The sequence below is a fragment of the Hyposmocoma kahamanoa genome, unplaced genomic scaffold (assembly GCF_003589595.1).
Source record: "Hyposmocoma kahamanoa isolate Upper Pololo Valley unplaced genomic scaffold, ASM358959v1 202, whole genome shotgun sequence".
In the NCBI taxonomy this organism is placed as follows: domain Eukaryota; kingdom Metazoa; phylum Arthropoda; class Insecta; order Lepidoptera; family Cosmopterigidae; genus Hyposmocoma; species Hyposmocoma kahamanoa.
Window position 1 is genome coordinate 15732390 of NW_020653726.1, and position 18229 is coordinate 15750618.

General features: G+C 35.5%; 1 protein-coding gene across 1 annotated transcript in view; it reads right to left on the minus strand.

Moving 5' to 3' along the window:
- Positions 1–16291, minus strand: part of LOC113227155 (acyl-CoA synthetase family member 2, mitochondrial) — a 60582-nt gene extending 44291 nt beyond the window's left edge. Inside the window, exons 1-2 of the mRNA XM_026460033.1 lie at positions 16183–16291; positions 16050–16131 (exon numbers count right to left, since the gene is read on the minus strand). Coding sequence (XP_026315818.1) covers positions 16050–16131; positions 16183–16291 — 191 coding nt within the window. The remainder of the gene's footprint in view (positions 1–16049; positions 16132–16182) is intronic.
- Positions 16292–18229: the final 1938 nt, after the last annotated feature.

Consider the following 18229-nt stretch of genomic DNA (forward strand, 5'->3'; position numbering starts at 1 on the left):
TATTAGTTTCTAGATTTACAAGAATTGGAGAGAATGTGGGTTATATTATTCTGCATCTAATGGAGCAATAAACATTTTTGATGTAACTTCACTTATTCCATTTCTTCCATGAGGGGTGCGAATTATGATGAAATTACTGTGAGATGCTGCGAGATGATGAGAGCTTACTGTAAGATGGTAAAACAATTCGAGAAACTATCTGAGTTTCAAGTGGAATTTGACCTCAAAATTTTGTTAAGTCAGATTTCGATACAAATAATTTCATGTTAAGTATGCATTAATATAGTCCATTTTTAAGCAAACTGTTCTGCATTTAGTAGTTTTAACCTTTAAAAATTCAACGTCTTGTGTTTCAACCCTCAATCATTTGAAGATAGAGTTTGGGGGTTAAGTAAAAGTTGATTGAAACTTTTGAGAGCATCATATACGATGATTTTACACGGGTTAAGAAGTAATTTCAAGATGAAAGTCTAATCTTTTTGAACACATGTAAGGTTTGAGAGCCTTTGTCCGGCGGAGTGACCGTTTGTGTGTCAAGGGTAGGGGCGGGAGTTTTGCGTGCGCCCGCAATCGATGCCAGATCCGACCTTGGCTGTTCACCTGCCATCTAAGGACGCCGGAAGACATGATCCAAGGTTTTGGGATCGATGAGGGGAAACTCAATAATGCGTTTATATCTTTACAATTTGAAGACAGTGATTATTTTTTATAATATCAAATGACGGTACGAACAACTTGTGCACCTGATGGTAAGCTACACGCCTGTCCATAACAGTTGTATTGCCACTCAGAGCTTCAAATCGCAAAGATCTGAAGGGGCATTGCCACTGTGCTCGTCACCCTGAGACATAAGTTGACAAGTCCCATGTGCCTGTAATTTCACCAGCACCCTTACCCTTCTCAACTGGAACGCAGTAATGCTAATATTACCTACTGCTTGGTGGCAGAAATCGGTACGGTGGCAGTACTTTCCTGGACGAACTCTTTCACAAGAAACTCTACTGCTACTAAATAATAATAATAATAATAATGTGGTAGTGGTAGTGGTAGTGGTAGTGGTGGTGGTGGTGGTGGTAGTGGTAGTGGTAGTGGTAGTGGTAGTGGTGGTGGTAGTGGTAGTGATAGTGGTGGTGGTGGTGGTAGTGATAGTGATAGTGAGTGATAGTGACAGTACCAGTGCCAGTGCCAGTGCTAGTGACAGGGACAGTGACAGTGACAGTGCCAGTGCAAGTGCCAGTGCGTTGACAGTGACAGTGCCAATGACAGTGCCAGGGACAGTGACAGTGACAGTGACAGTAACAGTAATAGTATTAATAATAACATACAATTAGCCAGTCAGTGATGATCTGCCAAAGTAATAAAACTTTTGTACAATTTTTAATGATATAAGTGACGGAACACAGTCGTAGACCTGGTAGTGAGCGACATGCCTATCCATATCAGTTACAGTGGGACTCAAAGCTTTAAGTTTGAGGGGTATTGCTCCTGCGCCGGGTATCCTGTGACATGAAGTTGACAAGTCGCATGTGCTATTACGCATATTACGTAGGTAAGGTAGCACTTTCCTGGACGAACTCTTTTGGAAGGAGTTCTACTACACAAACTAAACCTAATATGTACCTACGTATATTAAACATTAACCCATATTTAGGTGGTTTGAAGCAATTAAACCTTGTCAGGTATTTACTTGACGGACATGTGGAAATTACAACTAAATTTAACCTTTTTAAAATTTCATGAAAAAATTTTATTATATTATTTAACCTTCAACTTTTTCGTGAATAAGCTAGAAAACCGTTTATGGCATATGGGTGACACATCACACAGTTTGCCATGATTTACATAGTAATGGAGAAACTGAAAATATGAATATAACATTTCCTATTACACTAATTACTTATGCAAAAGTAAACCCCCTTCCATGGGGTTATAAGTAGTATAATATACCAATGTTGATATAGTTTCCAAACATGCGTATTTTTTTCTTTATTTTTTATACCTAACAACTTGACCAATTGTCTTAAATAAAGTCGGATAAGGTCATCAACAAATACAAGAATTGGTTTTACAATTGTTTTAGAACTTCACTAAATTACTAATATTTTATAATTTTTTTTCAAAAGGTGCTCACTTAATGCGCACACACGGTAATCCGATTTGTTGATGTCGTTTACAGATTAAAATTTAAATTCAACGCTGCCGCTTGCGATGTGACTCCTTTAAAGTCAAAAGTATCAAGCAATGTTCTCTTGACTATACACGTAGAATATAACGTTATTCGATAAAGTTATATTCTCCGTATCTACGTATTTATTGAATAGTCTTTTGTTTTAATTTCATATCGAACCTCTATCCATTTTTCATGTATTTTGAAATACTTCGAATAGAAAACAATAGCCTTGGTCTTGGTACATAATGTATTGTTTTGGAAAGGATGACATGAGTTGAATACATGGTAAAATATTTATATTATTGCTCCTGTCCACAAATTAGTAAATTAAACAGGTTTAGTGTAAAAGTTTAAAAAAAAGAATAATATTGATTTTTATTGAATACCATGCTTTATTTTATTATCATGGTAACGATATTTTTTGTGGAAATAGTCCACAAAGAAAAGAGCCAAATCTCACACACTCAAGTCGAGTACCTGGTGGCAAGCTACACGCCCGTCTATAACAATTACAGTGCCAATCAGAGCTTTAAATCGCAAATATCTGTGGGGCACTGAGACCGAGCCGTTCACCCTGAGACATAAGTTGACAAGTCCTATGTACCTGCAATTTCACCAGCACTGTTACCCTTCGAAACGGGACCGCAATCATGTTCACATTACTGCTTGGCGGTAGAAATAGGTAGGGTGGCAATACTTCTTTGGACGAACTCTTTCACAAGGAGCTCGACTAAAATGTATCGCTTACGTCGATAAGAAAGAAAAGCATAATAAACTCAATACAAATGATCTGTAACGAATACTCAGGCACAGGTTCGAGTACTGTCAGATCGAAGGACTTTTACTTTGTGTTCAATCTTTGTATTAATAATTAAAGAATAATTTGCTACCTTTTTTCCTGTTAAAGTAAATTTCATCTAGGAGACCTGAGGCATTGTTCCCTGGAGCTCGGCAACGAGCATAGAGGCTTCAACGAAGCGAGCTGACAACCTCTTAGCAAGGATTTCGCCTATGGCCTAGGGCTAGCACACTAGCATACATGGTGCGCGAGAGCGACTAATACTGTTCTCGCATAGAGAGCTCGTGCTTTATGTCGCTCACGTGCAAATCGTGCCCTGTCGTGCTAACCCTACAGAGAGCCAGAGATTCCATCAAAAAAGCACAAAACTCTAGCACTTTTATAATCAAAGATTTTAGGTAATATTTTTTCACTCAGAAAGATTATACTAAGTAGTTATAATAATAGCTCTTAGCCGTAATGAGACGCTTAGTGTCATTTAGTCAAACCTGCTCTAAGCAAAAACTATTATGTGTATGAATAATTCATATACCGATCCAAATAGCCGCTGTAGGTTCGTAATTTCTTGGCATTGTTTGCCTTATCTAAATCTATGTCGTTAAATGGTTGCTAGGATTTTTTAGCTTTCATATTGGGTAGATAAGTTTTAATATTTAATTCTTATTTTTTCCGGATATAAATTCCTGTAAATAGCACGAAACGATGCTTGGTTTGTTTGAAAAAAAAATCAAATATACGTGATTTTAGATACGGAAATAATAGTTTAATTTCCATATTTTTAATTACGTTTTCGCTTTTTGCGGAGACTATGATTATATCTCTTATTTTTTAAGTCCTAACTGTACCACCTTTTGAGGAAACTTTCTTTATAATAATGTACCAAATTAGGAGCTATTAAATGAAAATCAAAAATTGTTTTACTCGACATGTGATATGTCGTTTTTTAAATTCTTTCCGTTAAGGAAATGGGAAAAGTTTAAAATCATGCAGCTACGTCTTGGTGATTTTTTCGTTGACTACTTAACTTAAACAGGAATGTGCCAAGTTTTCAGTTAATTTTATTTATAAAACTAACTCTGACTTCTACTAATCAAAGATATTTACGAACTTAATATAAGTTTCAGCAGAAATTACGAAGTTCTTCTTCTTATCGTATTGATAGCATATGCTTCCCACATTGTTGTGTATCGTAGTGAGAAAATTTGCTAATTGGCGTAAATAAATTCAAAGTTTAATTTATTTTTTTGCTAAAACTGAAAGAAAGTTCGTTTTGTAATTACGAAAAACTTGCTTAGTCGAAGTCAATTTCTAAATCCCTGTCTAAATCACACTTTAAAGGACATCAGCACCTCGAGATGCTTGTCAAGTAGTCATTGTGAACATGCCAACAACGGTTAATTTTTTTTTGTAACGTAAAGTAATAAACAGCCTAAGCCATATGTGAAAGCTTGAACAAGATTCACACGAACCACTGGCGTTCGTTGATGTCTTCTTCTAACCGATTGACAACTATAATTGTCACTTAATGTTCATTGGGTATTGGGTTTTCAATGCTACTATAAAAATAACAAATTCGTACTTTGTTATTTTTGTTGTTGTTTGTAATTTGTTCATGCACTTCATTAACTTACAATTATTTGTAAGTCAATGATGCACTTGATATAGTAAGGCCACATCTGCAAGAATACTATTCAGGATAGAGGTTTAAGATTCTAGGAACAAAATTGTCCATAACTTTTTTATGCTTAATTAGGAGTTATAACATTTTACAAATACATAATTTTTTCATGTAGTTCGTATTAATTTTATGACTCAAGTTTTATAAGCACTTTTGAAGTATGATCACGTTAGTCTTTATTATACTAAAGGTATGAATTTTAGTTGAAAACCAAGTGAATGCTTATTTTTACAGCATAACCGTTAAAAGTCGATTTTTTTATGATTACAAGCATATACCAAGTTACAGAACGAACAAGACGCGCCTGTATATAATTTTTTTCAATCCTCTAAGGTCCATAGTAGCTACGGAACAAACCATCGGTGAATTTTTCAGTGTGCGAGCTTATATAAACTTCTTGGCGATTTTCAATTCTTCGAACCACAAGGATTGAAATATTTAGGACAAAGAAACTATAGAGTCGTCTTGAATGTAATCTTATTTTTAAAATATTTTTTTATCAAACGTTAGTAATAAGTAACAAAATATTGTTGTAATCGTTTTATGACTTGGGATTACCTATCAGAAGTCAGAAAATACATTTATCCGAAATAACGTTAACTCGAATTTTCATAATATCACATGTATTTTTTTAGGAATATTACAACACAAAAGCTGATTTTGTCTTTGTGAAAAGCATCAAAATTACTTGAAAGCGTAACGGTTTTATCATAAATCGGTTTTCGGAATTACGGATATTTGAGTTTACGTTTAGTTGGAATATCGGTACATTTCTTATAGTACACGTTTATTTTACACATTTGTAATATTCGTTTGTATGTATCGGCCCAACTCTTTATTATTTCATTAAGTGAATTTAACAAAATTCGATATAATAATATACATTATATAAAAATTAATTATTGTTTACGATAAAGGCTGCTCCATTACTCTAGTGTTCAAGTAATTTTCAGTCGAAGCTAAAAATGGTACGTTTTGTTAAGTTTCCAGTAGAAGCTGAATGTGGTGTTTTTGGGCCCTCAAATTGTTGCTAGCAAAATTAGGCAATACTGCAATGACGTTACAATTGAAATTAAATATTTTTGTTTTTTTTTATATTTCGTTACTTGTATAGGTTAACTTCGGACATTTTTTTCGTGATTTCTTTATTAGACCTGACGTCCTTTTGTTAGTAGGTCAATAAACCTATAAGCTATTATTTTAAGCGTATAAGTGTATTGTAAAAAAGGGATACAATATATATTTTACAATATATATTTTTTTCAATAAATAACATTTATTCTACCATAATAATTTCAATCCATGTTGTATGTTTTTATAATTAATTAGTAGTACATAGAAAGAACAACAGATCGATTGCAAACGTTTTCTACCTACATTAGGTCTCGTGCAAACATTGAATTTATCTTTTTTTTTTCAGACGATGGCATGCACAAGGCTTGCTAGATGCAGCCACGTCGTTTTATTTTAAGTTACTTACCTAAACAAGGCAAAGCTTCTTGTCAGTCTGCCAAGCATTTAAATGTAATAGTCTTAAATGCAGGCAGCTTTTTTGAAATATGAGTGCTGTAATGTTTTAGGACCTTTTGCCGTATTATAGTGTAATTTCTGTCTTCAATTGTATGCATTTAAACAAGCGAATTTACGATATTCTACGTTTTATATGGTAGTTTTTGTTTTTAATGACACTGAATACCTAACGTGACTAAACCCATGAAGTTCATCTTATCTTATAGAATGTAAAACTAGTTAGTTTGGCTATTTTTTTATGTAACCAAGTGACAGGACGAATAAGTTGTGCGCCTGGTGGTAAGCGACACACCTGTCCGTAATGGTTGCAGTGCCAAAGATTTGAGGGGCACTGCCACTGCGCCCGTCATCCTGAGACATAAGTTGACAAATCCCATGTGCCTGTAATTTCACCAGCACCCTTATCCTACAACACCGGAACGCGTAATGCAGACATTTCTGTTTGGCGGCAGAAATAGACAAGGTGGCAGTAATTCCTTGAAAGAACTCTTTCACAAGGAGCTCTACTGCTACTAATTTGTTCATCAGGTCATCGTATACAAATATCACAGTAAGCTGGCGTCCTTTAGGTTAGATGTACTATATACGTTCATTCGGTAATACGTTCCAACAATTGTGAAAATTGAGTGTATTTTTAGTTAAAAAAAAACAACACGGATTACAACCTATGTAAACCTATATAAAGTTGTTATGTTTATTTCATGGTGGCACTTTACATGACTATGTGCGTTTACATAATTAATATATTTGGCAAAAAATCATCAATTGTGTAGATAGCCTCAGATTACAAAACAATAGGCAGATGGAGCGCGCCGAATACGAAAGTGAAGCCACCAAAGCAAATACAAACTCGCGTCAATACTAAGCACAGCGTCACACAGTGGGCCCAAATGATAATTCTTGGACATAGGAATAACTTATGGAGTACCGAGCTAATTTTTTTCATGTGATAGATAATAACATTCCTAACAACTTTTATTCTTGTATAATTTCTTGAAAAGTTGATAGTTTCGGAGAAAGAAAAAAATTTTTTTTTTGTATGCAGAAATATACGTTTTAGTTTTATCTCAAAATATACGAAAATGTAATGTGCGTGAGTTACTTACAGTATAGTTCCAATCATTTTCTATGTAGAAAAAATAATCCGTCTGCATGTACGGACAACGGCACATCGGACTACACATTTTTGTTCTTCCTTGTGTAATAAGAACACATTTTTGTTCTTATTTTTGTAACTTCTTTATGTAAATATTTTGAACTATCAAAGTTTTCCAATTTCAAATACCTTAATAAAATATTCTTTAATTTAAAAGTGTGAAGTAAATCAAATAATAACAATTAAATATTAACTTATATTGCATATAATTTGTTTGATGTCCTAATTTACTTAAGTACCTATATCGCAAAATAACATTTCCAGTTTGTAACAGTGTTATAGAAAGCAACAAAAAATGCGGGAGATTTTTCGCTGCATTTGGCAACCTTACACGCACACAAATGCGCATGTCCCTACAGTGCCCTTCCTAGTTTTCACGCACACAATAAATGAAAAGTTGCGTAGCTTGTTGCGTATGCTCCATCTGCCTATTGTTTTATAATCTGAGTAGATAGCAAATGTGACAAAGTATTTGTCATGTTTGCTTATTCGACAAATACATCAAACTGGCGTACCGCGCTGGTCGGTTTCTCAACGCACATCAAAGGAGTCAAATAGGCAAATACGCAAGTAAACCGTCCACACCATTGTCATATTCATTATTAAATTTTAACTCCTTATTTGGTTCCATGAGTAGACGCTCATATTTGTCCATCGAGTATATAACCAAAAATAGAGGCGAAATTGCATTTAGTTCGTTTGAAAACTATTTTGCCAAATTATTACGTTGACAACTGCGCTCCGATTGGCCAGCCCGAATTCAAAACAATTGACGGGTGTCGTTAATTGTTTCACTTCAAATCGACCCATTTAACTTAGCTTTGCTATAATGGACGAAAATTTAAAAATTACATGTTTAATTACCCATGAAATATGATTCCATTTGTTTTGTAATTAGATGTTTTGCTGTTTTTCCTTTCCCACACCCCTGAATGGAACAGCCCCCCATTGTTAGAGATATTATCTTTATTACAATAAATACAGAATACTTTTGGAATTTGAAATATGGAGACGTACACACAAGTCAGTTGTTGGCACTGTACTATTTCAGCTTTCTAATTTGTGATTTCAGAGCAAACGAGAGTTGATGAGTTGCTAGGGATAGATGGCCCTTATTTTGTCTCTATTTCTAGTGATATACGCGATGAAAATTTCTTCAAATAGATCAAACACCCAATAGCGAATACAAGTAGCCATATGAAGTGCCGCCATTATGAACGTTTTTTGCTTAAGATGTTATAATAAGTTAAAACGTATTGATTGCACTGTGCTGCGTGACTGTAAGAGCAAACTTGTTAATGCTTAAAATTAAGTAGCTGTAAATTCAAGAATATTGAAGCAATTAAGTTTGATAATTTATTGTTATTCTAACCATAAGCTAGATTTACAAATCGGTATGCAGAAAGTGTATGTTTATGTAATTAACAATAAGCATTAACATGAAATGCCTCTTTATGGAGTTTTTTTTAATTGTAATGGGTATACGTAGCGAGGAAAGATAATGAAAGAAAGACGCTTGGCGTCTCCAAATCGTCGCCTTACTGTCTCAAACTCGTATCTTATAGAGAGTGATTATTAGGGAGATGGGAAAACTTTCTATTTATTTTAAATTCCTTATCAAGGGTGTTAATTTGGATGCATTACTTTAAGAATAGGAAAAAGCCAGTGTGTAAATATGAAGGAAATCTGATGTGATTGTGAAATGATCCTGCAATATTTGTATACGCTATCTATTTTTTGCATTTGAATAATTTTGTGCTTTATGATACGAGTTTGAGAAAGTAAAACGACGAACTGTTCGGCGTTTATTGACGTAGTTGTATGATCGACATAAGAGTCGTAATCGCGCCCACCCGGCGGAAGCGGCAGCCGGCGATCGATGACAAGGACCGACGATTCTATAGGCTTTCATCCAAGTATCTAACCCGGGTGGAAGTACTGTAGTGCCACTCATAGTCCCTACGATTCGATACAAAGCATTTTTTTTAATGAAGGATATTTTGCAGTTAGCCGCTGATGGCTTTGACTACACCACCGGAAAAAAGGGCGAGCTGAAAGCTGATAACCCCTAAAATAAACTTAAAACTAAGTAGCGGGCCTGTGGGCGCCCAGAGTGGGCACGGACTAGCGATGGGCGAGTCGAGTTATTTAACTCGGTTAACTCGAGTTACTCCTATAACGAGTCAACTCGAGTTACTTTTTCATGAACTCGAACTAACGCGGTTGTACGAACCGAATACTTATTCATACAGCGCGTCGATGACCTTCAGATGGGCGAATCGAGTTATTTAACTCGAGTTACTCCCACAACGAGCCAACTCGAGCTACACTTTGTGAACTTGAGCTAGCTCGGTCATTTCGGTGACCTTCGGTCACGCCAGACTCGCGGTTAGCCGACCGATCGTGTCCAACTTGGCGAATCGTCGCTTCGAGTTCTGCTCGCGACTCGCGGTTGCTCTGTCAAACACCGAGTCGAGTCAACTCGAGTAGAAACAAATACCACTAGTCCCATCGCTAGCACAGACCTCGGCTAAGGGCGCTACTGGAAACTTCTGCCAGAAGGGCGTGCTATAGGAGAGAATCGATACAAAGCAATTTTCTTTTGCAACTTAAATTATAATTTAGTGAATACTTCGATTGCGCGTTCTATTTTGATCCCAACGCCATCTAGCGGCAAGGCGAGGTTACTAATATTTCTTGTACGTGGATCCTTGTTACCGATAGGTTAAACCAAGTAAAAAATGAAGTATGATTAGGGAACAAACATTTCAATTTGCAATTTTACACACGAGAAGCACCGCAGTGTTAAAATGTTAATTAATAAAAAACATCAATAATATCAATTTATACCTACTTAGAGCATGATAATCGTAAAAGGTATAGTTGAAGAAATATTATTTGCACCGATGAATGTTATCTCTTGGGGCGGCTTTTCCTTTCTATTACAACAGGGTAATAAACCCATTAACACGTCTTTTACTTAAAGCGTATACTGATTTTAACGATCTTGGTCCATCGTACCAGTCATGGGTGCGCTAAATGCTTTTTCTGAATTCTAGTTTTCAATTATTTCTTTACTTAACAGGTTGTTTATTTAACAATGGGTACTTCGTAAAATACCGGATGCCGACTATTCTCTTACTAATTTAACAGACTATTTAAGCATAAAGATTATCAAGTTTAGAATTAAGTGTGAATGCGTAAAATTATTTAAACTAGTTGTTTGCACTATAGAGATGGCACACCCGGTACCGAGACGGTTCACTCTTTTGTCCTATTGCACTCTAAAGGTGAAACGACAAGACGAATGGGTGCAAATAATATTTCGCCAACTATAATTGGCCTTTCGGACTGATGGTTCCACTCTTGGTTCCATTAGTGGGTTCAGAAGGATTTTCAAGTACTGATTGTCTCTACTTAGATGGTGGAAACATTGACAAGGACAATGACAAACAACTTTGATTATTATGTACTACCAATTACAAAAATAATAGTAAAGAATTCAGGTGCAAACTGCGAAACTGTACTGCAACTGCAATTCGCAGTGTAATAAGACAACATTTGCAAATTGACAACTTTACAAAAGCGAAGTTGAAAGATTCTACGAACACTGTCGATATTTTTTTTATTCTCAAATAGTAAGAGTCATAAAATATAGGAGAGTCACAAAATATCGCATGTTTTGCTTCATATAGGTCGTACTATTTTTATGACTTGACGCACGGTCACATGTGGCTTTATTATATCAAAGTATGAATTATAATTTAGATGTCCAAAATGTAAACAAAGAAATGTCTTGAAACGTCATTGTCAATGCAGGTGTCCTAAACCTTCTATTTTCAACGGCATTAGGAAAAGGAGGAGGTTCTTTTTTTTTTTATTTCAATTATCTATTACAAAATGTTAACTATTAACAAAAATTTTAACAACAACAACAACACACACGCACTATAGAGACAAAAATATTCGAGTTCGAGAAACGAAACACGAACGACATCTATGACACGACAAAATGGCGGCACAAAAATGTTTTTGATCCCGATTGTGTTACCAGTGTTATAAATTTATTTACGACTTTAGACATGGCCTTTAATTGTATTTATTGCATTGACTTACAAATAAATGGACGACGGGTCTAATACAAAAACCACGAAAAAAATGTCCCAAGTCAACCTATTCGAAATTTACATTGTAATGTCATCGTAGTATCGCGCTGTCAGTAGAACAAATGAAGACTAAAGCGGAGTTTGGCGCTCTGTATACGATTTTAGCGCCTTACAAGTGCGGAGACTTTTTAGCGCGGACCCGACGTCCATATAATTGTAAGTCAATGATTTATTGTATTAAACGAAATTAAGGAGCAATATATCTTGCAAAATGTGAAATAATATTTTAACTTACTTAATTTTAACTTTTAACTGCCTCCGTGGCCGAACGGTTACCATGCCGGACTGCCACGCAGAGGTCCCAGGTTCGATTCCCGGGCTGGGAGAAATATTTGTATGGCCTACATTTATTTCTCTCGTGAGTTTGGGTGTAATTTGTGGTTGTCTATGTGTGTGTCCATGGCACCCGCGACACAGGGTTTCCCTAGTGCGGGGCTATGTTGAGTGTGAGCGTTATTATTAATATAAATTTCATCAGAATACAGCTTAATTTTTAGCTTTGCTGGGTTATAATCTTTGTTAACATATTGGAAATTGTGATTTATACTATAGGCGATTTTAGATCCGAAAAAAATTATTTTATTTTCAATTTTTCTAATTATTTAAAAACCATTCTGTATCGGTAAAGAACACTGTTCATTTCACTGCCACTTTAAGGCATTTATTTATTATTTGAATAAGAGTAAATAATTGTAAATCTTTATTATCTCTCACAAAGTTTTAGAATATATTACAGTAGTGACTTTCTTTGGTAATTTCGCCTTATATAAGGCAGCTCTGATGTTTTAGGTTCAGTCAGTTAGGTTTATTTATTTCTCGATGCTCTCCCATCCTTCTTACATCTTCTTTGATTCTTTACGTAGTTTTTTGTTTAATTTCTGCATTGTTGTAAGGTCGGTCTAATTATTCGGTCAGACACAATAAAAAAATAATCGCCTCGTTATATTTCCAATAAAAGTTTTTAAAAATCAACTTTCACAAAAAAACTTAATAGAAATGGTGACAAAGTATTTTTTTTTCGCCAAATCGTAAAAATGACGATTGTTTATTTAAACCAAGGTGAACGCATTGTCGGTTTTCTTTGATTGCTCCGTGGGCGGTCATATTGTGTACAATTCTCTGCACCGGCGTATATGACGAAGCAATAACGTATTAACAAAAAGGTCGTCCACTTCTTCAATTTATTAAAAAGCACTACCGGATATTGCATATGACGATGAGAAGGCTGCAAAAATCAGGACACGAGGAAATTACAGATTGACTAATGATGCTTTGAAAGTGATGTGACATAGTTCGGCATTTTTGACGGTTAGGAAATTGCGAGTTTAGCAAATGCATTGTATAGAAAATGCTTCTAGAAATATATAAATAAACTCTGATTTCTAGTATTTGTATACAATGAAAGCAATCCTAGCCATGATAATAGAGGAAATAAGTATTTTGTCGAGGTATAGGAGTATATTTGCTTGTTTAATACGGTAAAGTCATGGCTACACAAATCACTCTTGAAATAACATTATCATCAGAATCCTTTACAACCCACTTACCGTAATATAAAAATAAACTGATTAAACTGATGATAAGACTGAATAAATTATTCGAACTGGTTTATTTGGCACTTTGTCAATCTATTCTATCATATAGTATATCGACTTGGAGAGGACCTGCAGAAACCCATATATTGCAATTGGAGAGTGTACAAAGACTAATTTTAAAAATAAACCTCTTTAAACCACGCCTATTCTCCACGATTAGCCTATTCCACGACGTCAAGGTACCTACTTACAGTTCGCCAATTATATATTCTGTCCATTTTATTAAGACAACATGAGCAAATAAAATTCAATCCTGAATACTCCAACGCTCACAAGAGAAGGAATTACATTGTCTGCCACACTAAATTACTTAAGACGTCCTTTGCACACAGGTTTTTTTAAATTCCCTCCAATGCAAAATAGACCTAAGTAAAGAATACTAGAATACATGGAGACCAGAAGTCCTAACAAACAGGGCTTTCCTAGTTTAGGCTTCAAGTCTCTCACATACATTAACTTGTTAATTCCTGTTGTAAAATAGTTTTCAATCGACATTTGTGAGAGAAAAATAAGCAGCTAATATTATTATTACTGAACAGAAAATACGAAAAAGTTAGAAAGTTTTAAAATATACCGTTTGTAAAAATAAAAATTGCATACGCCGAAAACAACTATTAAAATTGTTTAAGGTTTGTGAAAATGTATCAAAATCAGAACAGATATCATTGTATTAGCGGCACATCCTGTGTAATGAATGTATTTGATGGTAGTACGGGTAAATACTAAAGGACGACGACGCATTGAACTGAATGAAAAATTAAATAAAACATGTCCACCCAATGCCATTATAAACTTTGCCTAACCCAAGTTTTGGTCGTCTTACGACTTAACGCTGAATAAGTTGACGTAGAATCATCAGTCATCGATTTTATATTTTAGTGAATCGAATGATGATGACGATGAAGTCAAAGTGCCTAGTGCGGATGGATGACCTCACACAGTTTCTTCGATTTAATTAAGGTGTCTCCTTTTTCTTACTCTTGTTGTTTGATTTCCGCTTTGGGCAACGTGGTAGACTAGTCCTTAGACCATTTCTTATAAGAGTCTCCTGCTCAACAATAGGTTTCATGATGATGACGATAACTTCGAAGAATGAAACTTGCGCCTGCATTTTTCAAGTTTGCTATATTAGTCTGTATGTTGTCCGTTAGTAGCCGTAGGGCTCCTTCCCAAAGAATTCGTCCAAAGAAGTACTGCCACCGCCAAGCGGTAATATAACTATTACCGTAAGGGTGCAGGTGAAATTACAGGAACATGAGACTTGTCAACCTATATCCCATATCGGCCGCAGTGGTAATAGTACCAGCTGATCCTTGTGAAAGAGTTTGTCCAGGGAAGTACTGCCACCTTACCTATTTGCGCCAAGCAGTAATGTGAGCATTTTGTGTTCCAGTTTAAAAGGGTAAGGGTGCTGGTGAAATTACAGGCACTTGGGACTTGTCAACTTATATCTCAGGGTGACGGGCGTAACGGCAGATCTTTGCGATTTAAAGCTTTGAATCGCACTGTAACTGTTATTTATAGACGTGTCGCTTACCACCACGCGCACGACTTGGTTTTTTTTTTTTAAATGCTCCTCAGATCTTTATGATTAACGATTGGTAGCACTGTATCTGTTATGGACAGGCAAACATCGCGCAACATGTTTGTCCCATTACTTTTTTGTTCTGTATATCTATAACGAATTCGAAAGAATGGACAAACGCGTCTCTAAACTTAAACGTTAGAAAATTACTATTAGCTATTTACTGAGATACAAACTGGGTCGACCACGTCTAAACAAGTTCCTGTAAATTCAATATTCGGGCGATACCCATTAAGAAAGTGGAATAAGCACACCCTTTTTGTAATCTGTTACGAAGTATAATGTTATCATTGTTATGAATCTATTGGTGGAGCAGCATAGCTTTCTAGGTTACAGTAAGGCTATACAAAGAGTGCAAATTTCTTTTATTTTTCGATTACATAAAAGAGATTATATTTCATCGTATCTAGTCGATAACAAACAGCTTAATATGACTAATTCTAGAGTACTAAAATTAGCCTACTTTGTACAATCTTTACATAAGTTTAAGGGTCTGATTTACCTCTATGAGAAACTGGTACCGAAAAACTGTCTTTCTTTTTTGCGAGATCGGGGTCATATTTACAAGCTACCAGTCTATACTTTCGTCGGGACTTCGGGTTGTTTTAAATACGATTTTCCCCCGCCTGTACGTATATACATTCCGTAAGAAATTTTTTAATTGGTTATTGTTGTGTAGGCATTGTAGTGTAGTTGCGTGTGGATAGTGCTCTGTGTGCAATAGTAACGAAAAAATATATATCACGATTCACGTGTGTGGTAAGTATTTAATAATCCGTTTGAAATCTTAGAACTAGAATGATAATGTGTGTTAGTTCTTCTTCTTGTTATGAACTACTATGTTCAGCCTACTGGCTGTAGCAGAATATCACCGGCGTTGTGAAAAATTCCGCCATTGTGTTGAGCTACAGATCTTTTTATCTCACATCACTATTGTTACTAAACACTGTGTAGAGCTTATTTATTTTTACTCATTAATGTGTTGAGATAAATAGACGATTATTATTATTTTGTGACTTTTGTACATAACATGCTAAGTGCGCATTTCACCTCCATCTCACCTGATGGAAAGTGACGATGAGATCGACGTAATTGAATACGATTGCACTTAAATTAAGAACTCAGTGTTCACAAAGTTGATGCAAATATACTGCTAAAGTATTTTTTTATACTGCAATAGTAATTTTGCTTTTCATCATATAAATAAATATTAGACAACATTACCTACGTTGCTCTGATTCCAAAGTAAGTAGCTAAAGCACTTGTGTTATGGAAATTGGAAACAACGACGGTACCACAAACACCCAGACCCGAGGCAATATATATAAGTTACTTTGTACACTGACCCGGCCGGGGATCGAACCCGGGACCTCGAAGATAGCGACACCACGAAAACCGGCGTGCAAGCCACTCGACTACGGAGGCCGTCATTGTCATTGTCGTTATATATGGCTGGAAATTATATAACAGTTGATAACAAACAACTCATTTCATATGAGTTACTATGAATCCGCGCCGTTTTTTCGGGCGGCGGCGGCGGCGTGGAGACCCGCGCCACCACACCGTATGGCGTTGAGGCTAGCGGCATACCCAAGAGCGTCTTGAATTTCATTTAGCCATTTAAATTAGGCAAATATTAAACTTAACATTAAACTTGTAATATCACAGACCACTTAGATGTAATATAATATAAAAAACTAAACTAATTACAAGAAATTGCACTTATCGGTAACTTCGGAATCGTCGGTATTCGACGTTCTTCGGCTGAAACTCCTTCTTCATGAAGGTTAACAGATAAACGGTCGGCACTCTAATCTTTAAGTATTTTATACTCCACTATCTTCTCAGACTTCCTGAAGTAATGCAGTCGTGATAAGTGTAGGTATATTTCGTCGTAGTAGAACTCCTTGTGAAAGAGTTCGTCCAGGGAAGTGCTGTCACCTTACCTATTTCTGACGCCAAGCAGTATTGTACTGTTTATATTTCGTTTTAATGTTATTTTATTTCTTACGACTTTTAACTCTCAATTTAATAATTTTAACTTATTTTTATTATTATTTATTTTTAAATTGGTATTTTTATTTCTCTTTCTAAATTTACATATGTTGATTGATGTGTTGTAAGCCATGAATAAATCTTTTTCTATTCTATCCTTCTATTGTAATGTCAGCATTACTATTTATTAATAGAAGAGAGACAGAAAAAATTCCTTCGTCTGCATTACTGTTTTCCGGTTTTGAAGAGTAAGGGGGCTGGTGAAATTACAGGTACTTACATGAGACTTGTCAACTTATGTTCCAGACTGGCGGGCGCAGTGCCAGTGCCCCACTTACCTTTGCAATTTCAAGCTCTGAGTGGCACTGCAACTGTCATAGACAGGCGTGTACCTTATCATCAGGCACACGACTTGTTCGTCCCGTCACTTGATATGATACTGAAGAAGTATCGTCGTATCTTATAGTCGCACGCAGCAGATAGTTCGGTCCTGTTAGTGAAAAATATATATATAAAAAAAGGACACTTTAAAATCTTTTAAACTATTTTTGATTACCATCCCAAAAACGAGTGATCGTTCATATTAGTCTTAATAAAACAATGGATAATTAATAAATGCGTTGTTGATTTTTTTTTGCATTATTCGATATTAGGTACACCATCAACTAAGCTTACATTTTTGCAACAACTGCGTGTTCCTCTTAGGCACCAATCACAAAGAAATCGTAGTCACGATAGCAAACCGCACCTGCTCGTTAATTGCAAATACTAAAGTATGGAAACGCGCGAAAATACATTTTTTCTTACATATTTTGTTTCGCTCTAAGGAAGCGGTTACATTAGTCATAATTAGAATAGTTTCGTCAAAAACGTAAACAATTTCAAAAGTTATAATGCCTGAATGCGTGGGTGTGAACCCTTGAACTTTCAACTCAGTGCTATTTGATCATGATCGTTAGAACTAATTTAAAGGTACGATTTGGTTAATCACACGAGGGTTTGCTAACGGTTTCGTTACGGGTCAAGTTGGAAGTGATCGCTTTATAAAGACAGTTGCGTGAATATTGTAAGGGTTTTTCTCAAAACGTTTGAGAGTTGCAAGTGAAGAGTAAATTTTTTTTTAAAGTTTTTTATCATGGTGTGACTTATCGTTTTCCTCCCGATTCAGTAAAAGAAATTGTGTTTATGCAAAAATTGTGAGTTATTAAAAAAATTGAGTAATCAAATGAAAGATAATAATTATAACGCATACTCAACATAGCCCGGGCACTAAGGAAACCCTGTGTCGCGCTCAAACCTACTATAGAAATAAATGAAGAGCTAGAATACAAAGTAGAATAATAATACTTCATTTGTAAGGATCTCGCAACACAATCCTAGTTAAATCTATACCACAAGTAAGGGACTAGGCTATTTATCAACACGAAACTTTCAAGTGAGGTTTCGGTAAGCGTGACTGTAACTACTGGTTTGTGACTTAAGTGCTTACTATTCAAAGTTCTTGGTAATGGATAATCGTGTTGTATATTTTAATGGAATTTAGTATGGCTGAAAC